General features: G+C 31.8%; 2 protein-coding genes across 3 annotated transcripts; one reads left to right on the top strand and one right to left on the bottom strand.

Moving 5' to 3' along the window:
- Window positions 1–209: 209 nt before the first annotated feature.
- LOC130980168 (protein WHAT'S THIS FACTOR 9, mitochondrial) lies at window positions 210–2,211 on the top strand. The gene is made up of 2 exons (XM_057903816.1): window positions 210–891; window positions 965–2,211. Exons 1-2 carry the CDS (start codon window positions 278–280, stop codon window positions 1,884–1,886), a joined length of 1,536 nt encoding a protein of 511 aa, XP_057759799.1. The 5' UTR covers window positions 210–277; the 3' UTR covers window positions 1,887–2,211.
- A 7,914-nt stretch (window positions 2,212–10,125) lies between these two features.
- Window positions 10,126–12,807, bottom strand: LOC130980167 (protein DETOXIFICATION 54). Of its 2 annotated transcripts, none has more exons than XM_057903814.1 (4): window positions 12,719–12,807; window positions 12,381–12,470; window positions 11,425–12,306; window positions 10,126–11,048 (listed from the first exon to the last, which is right to left on the bottom strand). In XM_057903814.1, exons 2-4 carry the CDS (start codon window positions 12,435–12,437, stop codon window positions 10,446–10,448), a joined length of 1,542 nt encoding a protein of 513 aa, XP_057759797.1. In that variant the 5' UTR covers window positions 12,438–12,470; window positions 12,719–12,807; the 3' UTR covers window positions 10,126–10,445. The 2 variants fall into 2 exon arrangements, with proteins under 2 accessions (XP_057759797.1, XP_057759798.1); XM_057903815.1 differs by having other exon boundaries at window positions 12,728–12,797.
- Window positions 12,808–15,206: the final 2,399 nt, after the last annotated feature.

The following is a 15,206-nucleotide window of genomic DNA, read 5'->3' as shown; positions in this document are numbered from 1 at the left end:
TCAACCTTTTTTTGGGAGTTACAAATTAATTTTATTGTTGACAAAATCTTTAATACATAAATTGTTATTCGTTTAACAAAAAAGAATGTAATTTGGTTCAATCCTATTTTCATAAATTAAAAAGGTAAAATTTGGTAATAATGTATTAATTTTAAAGACTACAACTAGTAATAATTTTGTAAAACCCTAAACTGAACCGAAGCTGAGTGTCAAAACCCTGTTCAGCAGAGCTGAGCTCAGTGGAAACTGCCGAAGCACTTTCCAGTTGATAGAAAGCATGACAATGCGGTGGATCATCCTCTTCTCCAGCTCCAATCGCCGCCAACAGCCACCACGCAAACAGTACAACAACCTCAACCACCTCAGAACCCTATTCGAAGGCACCTTCAAGACCGTCCGCGACCGTGGCCTCGACCACGCCGTCGAGAGAGAGAAGCACCTGAAGCCACTCATCAGCCTCAAGAATCTCATCAAACGCGAACCCTCCAAATCCCTTCCCATCTCCATCATTACCCAAAACAAAGAATCCCTTCAATTACCATTTCGCCCCGTCGAATTCACCCGAAAATACCCCTCCGTTTTCCATGAATTCCTCCCCGTCGCCGCCGCCCTCAACGCCCCGCACATCTGCCTCACCCCGCAGGCCCTCTCGATCGATTCCAACGAGCAGCTCCTGTACCAAAGCGATGGTTACAAGGAACAGATCGCCAACCGCCTCTTGAAGCTCTTGATGATCTCCAGAATCCATAAGATCCCTCTCTCAATCATCGAACACCTCAAATGGGACCTCGGTCTTCCTCACGATTATCTTCACGGCGTTATTCCCGAGTTCCCTGATTACTTCCGTGTCGTCCAAGAAAAATTCCGTGCATTTCGAAACGATGATGACAGGTATTGATCATAACTAACTTGTAACTAACCAATGCTTACCGCTTCTCTGTCTAACGGCTATGTTCAATGACAGGGTTTTGGAGTTGGTTTGTTGGAGCAATGAATTGGCAGTTTCGGTTATGGAGAAGAAGAATAAGAAGAAAGGGAGTGATTTTGAGTTTCCGGTGCAGTTTTCGACTGGGTTTGAGATGGATAGGAGTTATCAGAGGTGGTTGAGTCAATGGCAGAAGCTGCCTTATGTCTCTCCTTATGAGAATGCAGCTCATCTATCAGCTTCTAGTGACGAATCCGATAGATGGGTAGTTGGTGTTTTGCATGAGATTCTTCAAGTTTTGGTTCCTAAGAAGACTGAGAAGGACAATCTTTTGATCCTTGGAGACTGGTTGGGTTTGAGGTCGAGGTTTAAGAGGGCGCTGCTTCAGCATCCTGGTATTTTCTATCTATCTAGTAAAATTGGTACTCAAACAGTGGTTTTGAGGGAAGGTTACAAAAGGGGATCGTTGGCCGAACGCCACCCATTTATGGATTTGAGGAGCCAGTATATTCACCTTATGAACACTACTATTAAGGAAGATGGGAAAGATGTTAAGGTGGTGCTAGGGAAAATCAACCAGGACGAGTCGAATGACAAGGACCTTGAAGAGGGTGGAGCAGGAGAGGATGACAGGGAGATCAGAGGGGACAGGGATGAGTCGTCTGAAGCTGAAGCGGATGCCTTTGAGGGCGAGGATAATTCTGAGGATGATGAAGAAGAACAGCCTCGAAGAGTTAACTTTAAAACTGCACAGAGTAGTTGGGGCAGAGTAGTAGGGCGAGTGAAGCCTGTGAGAGATTCTAAGAGAGAAAGATCAGCTGGGAGGTCAACTCAGAAGTTTAGGGAGAGAAATCCATCAGAAGCTTCTAGAAGATTACAAATAAGAGGTCAAAATAAAGATGTTGAGAGTTCTGTACAGCGATCAAGATCTTCTAAGAGCAGAGGGAAGGTTATTACCTAGGAAGAACAACCCTGTTTAGTGAAGATTCAATCTGTTTCTAGCAACTAGCAAATTGCAGGTAGCTTTTGCCTACCGCTGTACCTTGATCTGTCCCTGTTATAAGTTTTCAAGATTCAAAGTTCTAATATCTTATTGTTTTGTATGCTTATATATGGAATGTATTGAGTTCGGCTTCGGTGGATGCTTGTTGTGCCCTTGGTCCTTGAATTAACTGTTTCGGCTAGCTTTAGTGGTTTTGGTTCTAGTTACTAGTTGCTGCACTTATTTGATCTATATAGTTTGAAGGTTATAGATGCTCTCTCTCATGTTGATAGCATATTGCATATTGCATATTGAAACAGTGGTAAAAGGAAGGAGTATATTTATGGGCTAAAAATTGGGAAAATAGGTTGTTTTTTGTTTCAGAAAAGAAAAAGTAAATGTTGGTAAAAATGATTCAAAGTGTATTGGAAGTAACTTTTGCTAAAATGTCCATTCTTGTAAGGAAACTTGCTCTGCTAATAGCTGTCATGAAGGAAGGATAGGATCATTGCATGGCCAGTACCGGAGAGTGGAGATTCTATTACTTGGAATTTGCATCCAATTCTTGCTGATAACATTTTTTCTCCTACTTCAATGTCTTACTTAGGGAAATCAGGTGATGTATTTGAGTATTTCACATAGATGACATGACACTGGATGTGGTTTGGTGTAATCGTGCTATCAAATTTCAAATGTAATGTTCCTGAAAACCGCTCCCACCTGCTAACACGATCAATGTCGCAAGTGTAGTTGTCCAACCCAAGAAGAAATAAAGCCCAGAAGTTTGCATCGATTTGGGCTGTGATCTGAACCATGCCCAAGATGACTTATCTTGTGAGAGGATAGAGTTTCCAATTTCATATGGTTCAGGCCCCAAAACGCGTCTCTGTGCAAAAAGCTGTTTACCAATTAAAAAAAAAAAAGTAAATGAACCAAGTTGGGTTGGTCTAGTGCTTAACTCATTAGCAAGAGTAAGAGGTTCGAATTCCGCCTTATACATGCAACAATCCATTAGTCAACAACAAATTCTTTATATGGTGAAAAAAAAAAGAAATGAATGTATGCAGAATGCTTGATACTTACTATCTGTAAAATAAAATTTAAAATGCTTATTAAAAGTAACTATATAGTGAGAAAAGACTCACTATTGTTATTACTAACCTTCAATCCTAAGCTTACTAGATAGAAGTTATTACCAAGTTAATTTTCATAGTGGAGATGATGTGAAGATTTTGGGGTAAAAATGTCCAATGAAGAAATAGTTTATACTTCATATACACCTCTTCACAATCTATGTTCATTAATGAGTTCAAGGTTGAATTCATTGATAGAACCTGTTGTACTAGGGGGATTTTGTCCTGCCTAAATGCATTGTACTTGGTATCTCCTTGATCTTGTGGAGTTAGTTTCCCTTAACATAATGACATGCGCATGAATATAGCTAGTCATATTCCACCAACATCATCATCAATAGGTTTCAGAATAGTAATGTCCATTTATAATGTTCCTTCTGTTGAATAATGCTCTCAGGAAGAGTTTAGAGCATAACAACCGAATAAATAATAATTAAAAAAAGTAAACACCTATAATGACCTATATGATTATCACACTTGAATAACTTCCAACACCCATACTTACAGCATTGTTATCAACAAAGATACAATAAAATAGAAATATAGAACCTAACTTAAATGCTTTTTTCATACATTACCATAAAAGTTGTATTTTAATTTTCAATATTCAACACCTTGCAATTTTAAGCAAAGATATGCTGTAACTAAAAAATCTAGATGATGATTGAAGAGTGAGGAAATCTCCACCTGATTTGTTCTGAACCAAAAGGTGAGAACCCACCAAAAACCAGTAACACTAAGCTTGTTTTCTTTCTAAAGTGGTTTCATGAGAGAGCAACTTATAAGAAAATGACCCTTCAATTTGTCGTGTTGTATATCAAGCCTTCGTTATTCCTTGGTACACATGGCTATTTTTTTCCATATTGGTGCATTTTGATAATGATTGCATAAAATTAAAGATGGTTCATTCACTAGTGCAGTGCTGCGCACTAACTAATTAAAAGAGCATCCTAATCGAATCAGATATTACAAGATCATTCACATAACACACCATATATTATGTGCTATCTATATCCCCTATAATCTTATATTTTCTTCCTCTTTTACACTATCACTAGTTCATTTTATTTGCACAGATCACTAATTCACTACACAACAAGCTAGCTAGCATATATAATTATTATATAGCTGATGTTGCCATATATATCTATATTCCCTCGATATGACAAATACGCGGCAAAAAATGACATTGAATTTATGCTCATTCATCACCTATTGGAGCAAAGAAAGGAATAATTATTGGTGACTAAGGATGCTAAAAAAATCCGCATCCAACGATATCTGTGGAGATTATTTCCGACGGAAAGATTAACAGAATCTTTAAAATTTTCATGAAATAAAAATCTGTCTATGTGAATAAATGATGACAATGATGACAAAGACGAAGATTGAGATACTCGTCCTATAAGACCTACAAAATGTTTGCAAAAAAATTTTATTTAAATATTTATATATAAGTTGTGTAAAGTAATTTTAATTTATGTGTTAAAAATTTTATGTGTATATTATTATATTAAATTTATATTTAAATTATATTTAATTTGATATATTTGATTGAATTATATATAATTGGTTGTATTAATATTATTAAAAAAATTAAAATTTAATATCTACGGATATTCGTATATATCTATGATTTTTTTTCTGGAATTAAAAGTAGTAATATACCCTAATATTATAATTTTGAGTTATTTTTAAAAGTGTGTAAAGGACATAAATCGAAGGATCTAATTTTTATATTTCAACTTTTTTAATTTTTTTAATAGAAATCTCTTGGTCTAATTTCTGTATCTCTCACAAATTGAATGGTTCAATTTCTGTAATTCTTACAAATCGAACGGTCCAATTTCTGTACCTTTCATAAATCAGATGGTATAATTTCTGCTTTTCTAATTAAACAGTTCTACATTTAAAAATAACATCCTATCAGTTCACATTTAAAAAAAACACCATTATTACTTTAATATCAAAAACAAAAAATATATATCTGTTCCCACAAAAAAATAAAATAAGATCAATTCTATAATGTCTATAATTTTGGTGTCGAAATTGTCGAAGTTACCTTTTATAGTAAGTTTTAAATATTAAAAAATTATTTACTTTTATATTTTTTAATTTAAATATTAAATTTTATCTCATTTTAATAAATTAGATAAATATATATAGACACCATAGCATGCACCATAAAATAAAAATAGAAATCCATAACGAGATGAAAACCGGAGTATGAATTCTCTCCTACCTAGAGACCTATTGTCATTTGTGATTCCTTATCTTTGTATGTATAAAGTTGTGAGGCTAGTATGTAACTATGTACGTAGGTAGATGAAATTATTTTATAGAAAATGTAATTAAAAAAAGTGAAATATAAAATAAAAGAGGAGACAGTTGATGAATGATGATACATACGTCAGTGACTGAAAATGTCCATCTGTAAAGTTGAAAAAGATGCGATACATTATTCTGTGATGAGTGCTCATCCCTAACCACTCCTTTTGCTATTACCTGGAAAGGTCACAAGTACCACTTTCCCACTGCCATATATGCTCCTCATCACTCAATGACTCATGACTCATCATCAGATAGGAATCAATAGCTACTACCCCTCAAACAAAATCTACACGTAATCATTTTCTTCAGTTTAATTTCAAACTTGTATATGTAGTGTAATTAACTGCTTTCGGGACTATAATTGAAGCCAAATTTAATATATGACTTTGATGATCTCATGTCATCCATGCATACATTGAAAATGAGATAATAAAACTCTCAACACATTTATAATTTATTTGCTAATTTGCATTAGAGCGAACGTTCTATGTAGATTTCTATATAATTTTTTGGGTGAAGGGGGACCGATATTATTATTAGAAGAGTGTTAGGAGTCAATAACTTTTGTATTTTATAACTATTAATTGGCCATCATTTATGTTTTTAATGATGTGAGATTATATCTAATAATAAAAAATTACTTACTTTTTTTTTATGATTAAGTGCTGACCACAAAATATAAAAATTACTGACCTTCTAGACTTTCTCTTATTATTATTGTTATAGCAAATTATATTAGCTGAGAATATTTAATGTAAACAAGGTCTTATTAGGGACCAGAGTACAAAGCATATGTTCTTACTTTTTGGCAACAAAAATATATTTAAATTTTTGTTCATTTTTTAAGATTTTATTAGGAGAATAGTTAAGAATATTATAAAATTCTTAATATCTTCTCTTAGATTTGTTTTGATAAAATTTTTTAAAAAAATGTGGTACTTTTTTAAAATACAAACTTTTCGTTTATAATTAATAAATCGAAAAGACTATACACTCTCTTTAAAGATAAGGATACTTTTAAAAATGTATTTTTTTAAAATTTATAGCATTTATATTTGATAAATTAAATTAAAAATAATTTTTAATAAACATAATAACAATAAGTACGTTGGTAAAATAATTTTTAAAATTAAAAGTACTATAATAAATATTAATATAAAAATTAAATATTAATATTAATTAATGTATAGGCTATATTAAATTTTTAATTTGATAAGTACAAGTTATCTTTGAAATGTCCTACTTTAGATGTTTTAAAAAATTTCTCTATCTTTTAAAGGTTACCAACATAAGTACATGATCTTTTTTATCTAACAAATGCAAAATGAGAAGTTTAGACTTTTAAGAAGTACAAACACATTTCTAAAAAATTTTACCAAATCAAGTTTTAAGATAGAGCTTTCTAAAGGTGGCATATGCTTATCAAAATTAAAAAATCTAATACAACTTCATAAATAAATGCATTTATGTGTTTGTGCTTATTGAAATTTATTTTTAATTTAATTTTACTAAATGAAGGTACTACAAATTTTAAGTAGCGTTTGTTTTCAAATACTGAAAGAACTAAGTAGAGTCCCAAAAAACTAAAAGTTTTGAAAAAAAAAAGTTTGAAATTATAACATTTTTTAATAACTAAGAATATTTTAATATATATTCTTATTTCATTACATATTTATCTTGAACTAAATAAAATACAAAGAGTAAACGAATTATACTTTATAGGACATAGGTACTTAAGTCCAATTAAATTAGTCTAACATCAACCAAAATCAATTATAGATAAGATTACTCTAAATCTTATTGTTTAAATTGATTAGACTTAATTCATAAAAAACTGTAGATGTGTAGTATTATTCATTAATAAAATAAATAAAAGGGTGAGATTAGATCTATATATTTAAACAAAAAAGATAGATATGTAAATGAAAATATAATTTAATTATAGAGTCAATTTTTTTGGTTAATATTACCTAATTTTTTAAATTATTTTTTATCTTAAATTTTAAATAATAAAATATATATTCTAAATTTTTATATTTAAAAAATTAAAAATAAAAAAATATATATAACAATAAAATGATTAATTAGTTAAATTTTGATTTTTTATACTTATTCATGAAAATAACAGACCAATTGATGATAAAGTGCGAGGAAGAGTGATAACCATTAACAAGCAACCAAATTAAAGGTTGGATGGTAAAACTAGATAGGGATGAATAATGTTGTGGGCGGCAAAGCATGATTATGATCTCCAATTTACGAAATAAAGTTGAAGCAGCAAAATTGTGAAATAAAAGATAGTGAAAGCTAAATTCAGAAAGGGAAGATTTGAAATCTTATAAACCTGTCCTCTGTCTCATTCAATGGTTCCGGGTCTTAAGTTGTATTGTCATGTTATTTGCACATTGTCTCCTTCAAACCCAACCAAATTTTCAATTCAAAGTTGTGGGTCATTCATGCAGTACATGCGGGTGATGCTTGCTTATTTTGATTATGATTTTTACTAATTCAAATTAAACAGTATATTTCTTAATTAACATTCTTTCCCACCATGTTAAGTGTCAAGATTTAATAGCTTTAAAACAAATCAAGCATTATTAGAAATAGAAGAAAGAGAATGCGAAAGGAATAACAAAAGTGTATGTTAATGTGTTACAATATAAAAGTGTCGTGCAGAATTGATATTAGCCTTATGCTTTCTAACTTTATATTAAGGGAACATACCCTGCATAAAAATTGTCTTTTAAGGTACTGTAATTATTGAATGATTTTAATGAATTATTGATGTCCTATCAATATGAACAATTGTACTACCAATAATACACACATTCAAGCTTACCCATTATTATCCTAAGCAAAAGAATATATGCAATGATATAAAATTACCCCTCTAAAATTATAAACTCAGCTACAGTCGACGTCACGTGAAGTTGATAATTAAGAGTCGTTAAATGAAAATTTAGTCAACTTTATATGAAGTAGACTACATTTGAATTTTCATCGTGCATGCACAAATAAGATTCTTTTAATAGTTTTTCCTTTTTTTTTACCAAAATTAAAAATGAGACTCGAACCTGCACTTTTACATAAATACGGAGAGATTATATCATTTGAATTATAGTTTGTTGGTGCAAAAATAAAGTTGTTAACATACACAAATTTGGGTGGATGTATTGGAGTACGATGAAACATATTCTCAAGTGAAGTTGGACGTATTGCAAAGATCCAAACTGCAGTGATGAAAAAAGTGAAGGAAGCACATGAAAACATGACATGCTACAGACAAATAAAGTCTAACGCACCAAACATTTATATAATTTGCAAATTCCAATTCTCGAATTCCCTTAAAATTAAAAAACCTTGCGCATGCAAAAGCACATATCTATGATAATGATATATAAAACGACATTGACATTGTCCTTGAAGATATAGCTCCAACAAAAACCTCAGAAGCCAACTAAAATTATGTACGAACACTTACAGTTTTGAAAATGACAAATACCTTTAAACCACACACATGGCAGTATGACACACTTGTAGATATGCCATCGACCACATAAAAATTATTTTATATATATATATATATATATATATATATATATATATATATATATATATATATCAAAGTCTATTAATAAGAAGCTATGTATCATTTGTGAACATGAATGACGATATCAATTCCAGCTGAATAAGTTTCATCAGAGATTAGTAGTAAAGATTTTGAAAATCTTTTTAGTGTTAGTGTTTTGATTGTTTTGTTTTTTGTAATCTTCTGTTGATATCTTATAAGTATGAAACGTAGACCTTTTCTCTTTTTATGAGTCGAAAATTTTATATATTATCAACATAGAGCAATGTAAATTATTTTAATTCGTTATTTCTTAAAAGAATAAACTTTTGTTATAGACCCATAATTTAACTTAAATGTCTACACACATACACAAATCAATTTTGTCCCTTGTCATTTACAAGTTCACATTAGAGGAGAGTAGATATTATTACTTCAAAATTGATAATATTATTCTCAATTTAAAAATATTTCTATTATACAAAATACAATTATAAAATTTTTTTATCAACTTGAAAATGGCATCAATATAAAAATTGTTAGAGATATAACTATTAATATTGTATTCTCCCATTAGTTTAAGTTTTTACCATCAGTGATTTCATAACATAATATCAAAAAAAATTTATAAAAAAATAAATTTCTTTGTGAAACTAGTCAAACTACCAGGATTGATGATCTATCATCTTTCATGAAACAACCCTAAAGTAACCATAATTAAATAAAGTGAAACATAAAAAACAAAATATACTACTTTAGAAAATCAGGATATTTTATATAGAATGAAAAAAGTTATCCCATTTCAATTTACATAAGATATTTTAAATATAAAAATGATGAAACTATATATATAATAAGTATATAACTTATAAGAGTATTAATATGTAAATTAAAAAGCTGCTCTGTGTTTGATCTCCTCACACTATTCAACCATAGACTCAGCCTTATTTATATCTAAATATCTTCAATATGTCAGATGCCGGATCCTCACTTCTAAACTCTATCTCCATTCACTTCTCACCAACAACAAATTAAAGCAAAACCCACTTTCTTGCCTCAAATGCGTCCCCTTTATTTTAAAATTAGCACTTACTTAGAAACTTGATACAATAATATAAATAATTAATATAATAATATTTAAAATTTTCAAAGTCGGAAATAAAAATAATATAAGCAAAGAAAGAAATAAGAGAGTTTTAAAGTTGTTAAATATATTAACAGTTGTTACATCAGAAAGTGAGAGTTCCTACCCTAGCAAATACCCTTTCTAAAAGATGAAAAGTAAAGAGAAGAATTGGGGCAAGGCAGAAGGGAAAAAAAGAAAAGCATAGATAAAGCCCCTATCCTCAAAATGATAAGAAAGCAAAGGCATGAATGATGACCACCATAGCTGTGCTAGCCACAATTACAGGCACCACTCACAAGCCCCCCCAACTCCAATCTACTAGGGACAACAAAAAAGAAAAAAAAAACACAGAATCTCAATCCCTCATAATTGGTATCTTTTCAACAAATGTCATCTTTGTTCCCATTCCCAATCACCAACAACCTCATGCTTTCTTCATTCTCTCTCTCAAAATCTTCATTGTAATTCTCATTCCTATTGCTACTATTATTATTGCATGGACCAATCTCCACCACCCTTGTGAGCTTCTCAGCCTTGAGGGCTTCAGCTTCCCAATCCGTCTTTGCAATCACAACATACAGGATTGACACGGCACACGCCGCTTGGGCCGACAGAAGCCCAAACCAAAGCCCACTAAACCCAATCTTAAACCAAAATGCCAGGCTCACAGCCACAGGGGTTCCCACAATGTAGAAGGATCCCAAATTGACATGGGCCCCTATGACCGGACGGGCTGTGCCACGCAATATGCCACAGCCCGTGGTCTGTGGGCAATTACCCAGCTCGCACAAGCCCATAATTGGCATGACCGACGCAACCAGGGCTTTAACCGCCTCGTCGGTTGTGAAAAGCCCGGCCCACCTTTGTTTAAGGATGACAGTCCATGTGACATTGATGAAGCCAATGAGAAAGGCACATCCTAGGGCAACAATGGCTGCTAGCTTTGCTTTGTATGGTCTGCCTGCTCCAAGCTCATTCCCAACCTACATTCATTGCAAGCAAAATAATTATTAAGTACTTCAAAAACATTATATTCTTGTAGTACTTGAAACATTTTGAACAATGTGTTACGTGATGAATAATGCAAATGTGAACAAGTTTGAAGGGTCCCATCGCAATTGAGAGAAGCGAGTAGTGGATATGATGGTTAAATTAAGAGGTGAAACAGAAATGTATTACGGGGATTGGAATGCAAGACTAAAGTGGAAAATGCACTTACAAGAAGTAGTTTTGTGACCTAACTGGGACCCTGTAGTTGACGCAATCATAAAATGAAATAAGAAGATTTTAATTTATTTTTAATATATATTTTATATTAATGACTAATTATGTGAAATGACATGGTCAAAAAAGAAGTACCCTGGCAGAAACACAGCCAGCAAGGGCCATAGGGAGAGTGTACATCATGCTAGTAGTCTGAATGAGAATCCCAGTGGCAGCCACTGCAACTGTTGGATTCTCCAAATAGCCAGCCATCACTGTCACAATCTCATACCACCACCACTCCAAACATATCATCAAGCAACTCGGCACCGCCATTCTCATCAACTCCCACATCTCTCCAGGCCCTCGAATCTTCTTCATCCCTCCCCACTTCATCACCATCTCCTTCTTTCTCCACACTATCACGTACACCGCCATCAGCACCACCATGTTCAGGTTCGTCACCACCGACGCCATCGCCACCCCCGGCACCCCCAGCCCCACCACCACCACCAGCACGTAGTTCAGCGGCACGTGGAACACCACCGCCACCAGCGAGCAGTACATCATTGGCTTCGTCACCTTCTGCGACCTCAAGAACACTCTCAGTGGCTGCAACAACGTGTTTGTTAAAAGGTCTGGCAGAGAGTAGAAACAGTATAGCGCTGCCATTTTTGTGATTCTTATGTCTTGCCCCATGAAAACCATGATCCCTTCCAGGTTCAGCCACAGAAGGCTTATGGGGACTATTGCCATCAGGAGAATCACCACCATGCGCTGCAGAGAAAGAGACAGAAGCTCCCAGTTCTTGCTGCCGTAGGCCTGCGAGCACACCGGCTCTAGGCCCGCTGCTAGGCCCACCAGAACAGAGTACCCTGTTATGTTGGTAAAGCCTATGGACAGTGCTCCACCTGCTAGCTCCAATGGGCCCAGTCTTCCGAGGAAGAGAACCGAAACAACGGCACGAACGAACACTAATAAGTTCATGGCTGTGATTGGCAACGCCATGCCCCACAGCTCCTTCAGTTCTTCCACTACCTGTGTGTGCAAAAGGAAGATGCTTTTTTATGATTATGTATATTCAAAATTTTTACTTAGTAGTAGCTTTTTACCTGAGCGGTGGTTGGGAACTTGTGGGAGAAAAAGTCCACGACTTTGTTGTCTCCCATGCTTGGATCTTTCTTTGATCAATATGCGTTGTTCTGCATAAAAGCGCAGTGAATCAAACAGTGAAGAAGAAGAAAAAGAAGAAGAAGAAGATGATGATTTTTACACGTTGAAGATATAAGAAAGAGGAAGAAGATTAAGATAACATGGTATGTATGTATGCAATATTATTAATAATTTTGTTTTTCTCGTACTCTTCGTCTTCGTGATGGAATGATTATTATGGATTTATGGTATAGGATCTAATACACCATAAATGAAAGAAAAAAAAAAGGATGCTTACAAGACGAACCCTGCGAAGTTGGGGTGGTTGTTTGTTTCTCTTTGAAACTGAAAAGGGTAAGAGGCAACGGGTGTGTGACAAGAAAGAAAGCAAGGAAGAGGGGAGAGAGGGGGTAGGGGGAGAGATATATAAGTAGTGGATTTTTTTTAGAAATAAAAAAAAATTATATTTTTTTAAATACCATTTTTTTAAAAATTTGTATTTAGGAAATTAAAGTTTGAAAATAATGTTTAAAAAAATATGATTTTTTTTTTATTTCTGAAAAAAACCTATAAGTAGTAGTAGTAGACTAGTAGTAATATTTAAGGGGTTAAGATTATTGGAGGATATGAAAAGGATTTTGGGAATTACCGATGATTAATTAGTACGACTAAGCTAGTTGCTAATTATACTTGATTATTTAAGACTCGCTCTTTCTATTTTATATTTTGAATTTCCTTAACATGTGTCCTAAGAAGAAGTAATAAAACTATTGGAAACATTTTAATTGTATCGGACAGTACCGGTGCACTAGTTGTTTTAACCGTTAATTTTAATTAATATATATTATATTTTTTTATAATTCAAATCAACTGTTAAAATAATTGAACACTAGTACTCTCGATGCACTTGAAATATTTTCAAAATTATTAATTAAAAAAAATGTATAACAAAAGCTATAAAATTTAAATTTTTAATATATTTATTATATATTATTAAAATAAAATATTTAAAATTTTTTATTATTAATAATTTTAACTCGCATCTTTAAAATATATATTAACTAAATTTTTAGAGAAATTTATGTGGTCAATCATTTTAGTATTTTTAATTTAATAATTTTTTTCTTTTTTTTTATTTTTTAATTCTGTTACCGTCGTTATTAATATCACTTCGGTCCAATTTGAGTAAATAATTTAATTAATTAATTTAAATAATAAATGACTATATTAAAAGTAACTTATAAATAAGTTATTTTGTATTTAGGTTTTTGTTTTAAAAGTGTTTATTTTATAAAAATGTGATAAAAAGTAATAGTATTATAAGAAAAGTCATTTATTTTTACTTCTCTATAAATTTTTAAATAACTTCTTAGAAAGCTGCCATTTGATTTTAAAAATTAGACCAAATATTAATACTACTACTATTCATACGTCAAAAGTTCAAAAAAATTACTTTAAAGCTTTCCAAACAAATCCTTTCTCCTCCTTCTTCTCCTTCTTTTTTTATTATAATTTCTTCTCTAGCTTCCTTTTCATCCTTTTCCTCCATCATCATCATCATTATCGTCATTATCTTCTTCTAATACATATCGTCGTCGTTATCGTCGTTATCATCGAATTTTTGCCACATTGATTCTGATCTAAAATTGATTTGGATATGTTTTTCTTTAAAATTAACTTAGTTTGTGCTTATTTTAAGACGAATTTGTTTATATATCATCATCATTAAGCAATTTCGAGTCATTCTAAATGTCATTTGGATTATTTTTTAGTAAATTTTTTACCATTCAATTTTGTTTGTGCTTATTTTTTAACACAATCAACCAAAACTCTTTAAAATTCTTTATTATATTTTTTTTGTTTTATTCTTTTTTCGTTCCTTTTCATAATTTTTTATTTTACTTTTTTAATAATAATAAAAATATAAAAAAAATTAAATAAAAAAAAGAAATACATAATATTAAAAAATTACTTGATAAATTTAAATGTATTTTTATTCATAATTAAATAAAATAATTTTAAATTTATTATTTTTATAATATTATTCCTCCTAAATTATCATACAGTATTGAAAAAAGGTAAGGAGAGATGAATGGCCATAATGATACTATGGTTTTAGTCTATCTGGTAATGTGTGACCAAGAGGCCAACTCCATCTCTTGAGATACGAAGATGGATAGATGCCTTGAAAAAGAGAATAAAAAAAACTGCTAGTATATTAATATTATTATACAATCCATATTCCAAAAATACTGTAGCACGTAAGAGAGAAGACACCTAAAACTCAAAAGTCCTTCTTATGAATTATGATTATGTTTTCGAGTATCCAACTGCGTCTACAACCACCTACAGGCTTTTAATAAAGTTAGCTACTGAGGTGATACATTTGTGGATAGGCCCATAATAAACCAGTGAAATTACAATTTCTTTTAATTAATTTATTTATTTTTTTATTTGAAACTTTGACGATATCTTTTCTTTTTTACTTTTAAGTGTATTTTCAATTGTAGGATAAATACCCTAGCTAAATTTGGACAAAATTTTAATTTGTCATTTTTCAAAAGGAAGAATTTTGTCTTTGCAAAAAGCATTGATTTAACTTGCACATTGGATATACATGACCCATCGCTAATAAGGGTTTTTTCCAATACAGTGTTGCTGAATTGATCGTTTATTATTCTTTATTATTGTTAAGATTTAAAAACATTCTTATAATCCATTGTGTCATTGTGACACCTTCTTCTTAGCATGCTTGGCATTGCTTGCACGTAACACTAACTATGCAA

Source organism: Arachis stenosperma, chromosome 5 (genome assembly GCF_014773155.1).
Source record: "Arachis stenosperma cultivar V10309 chromosome 5, arast.V10309.gnm1.PFL2, whole genome shotgun sequence".
Classification (NCBI taxonomy): domain Eukaryota; kingdom Viridiplantae; phylum Streptophyta; class Magnoliopsida; order Fabales; family Fabaceae; genus Arachis; species Arachis stenosperma.
This window is presented reverse-complemented; position numbering and strand designations above follow the sequence as displayed.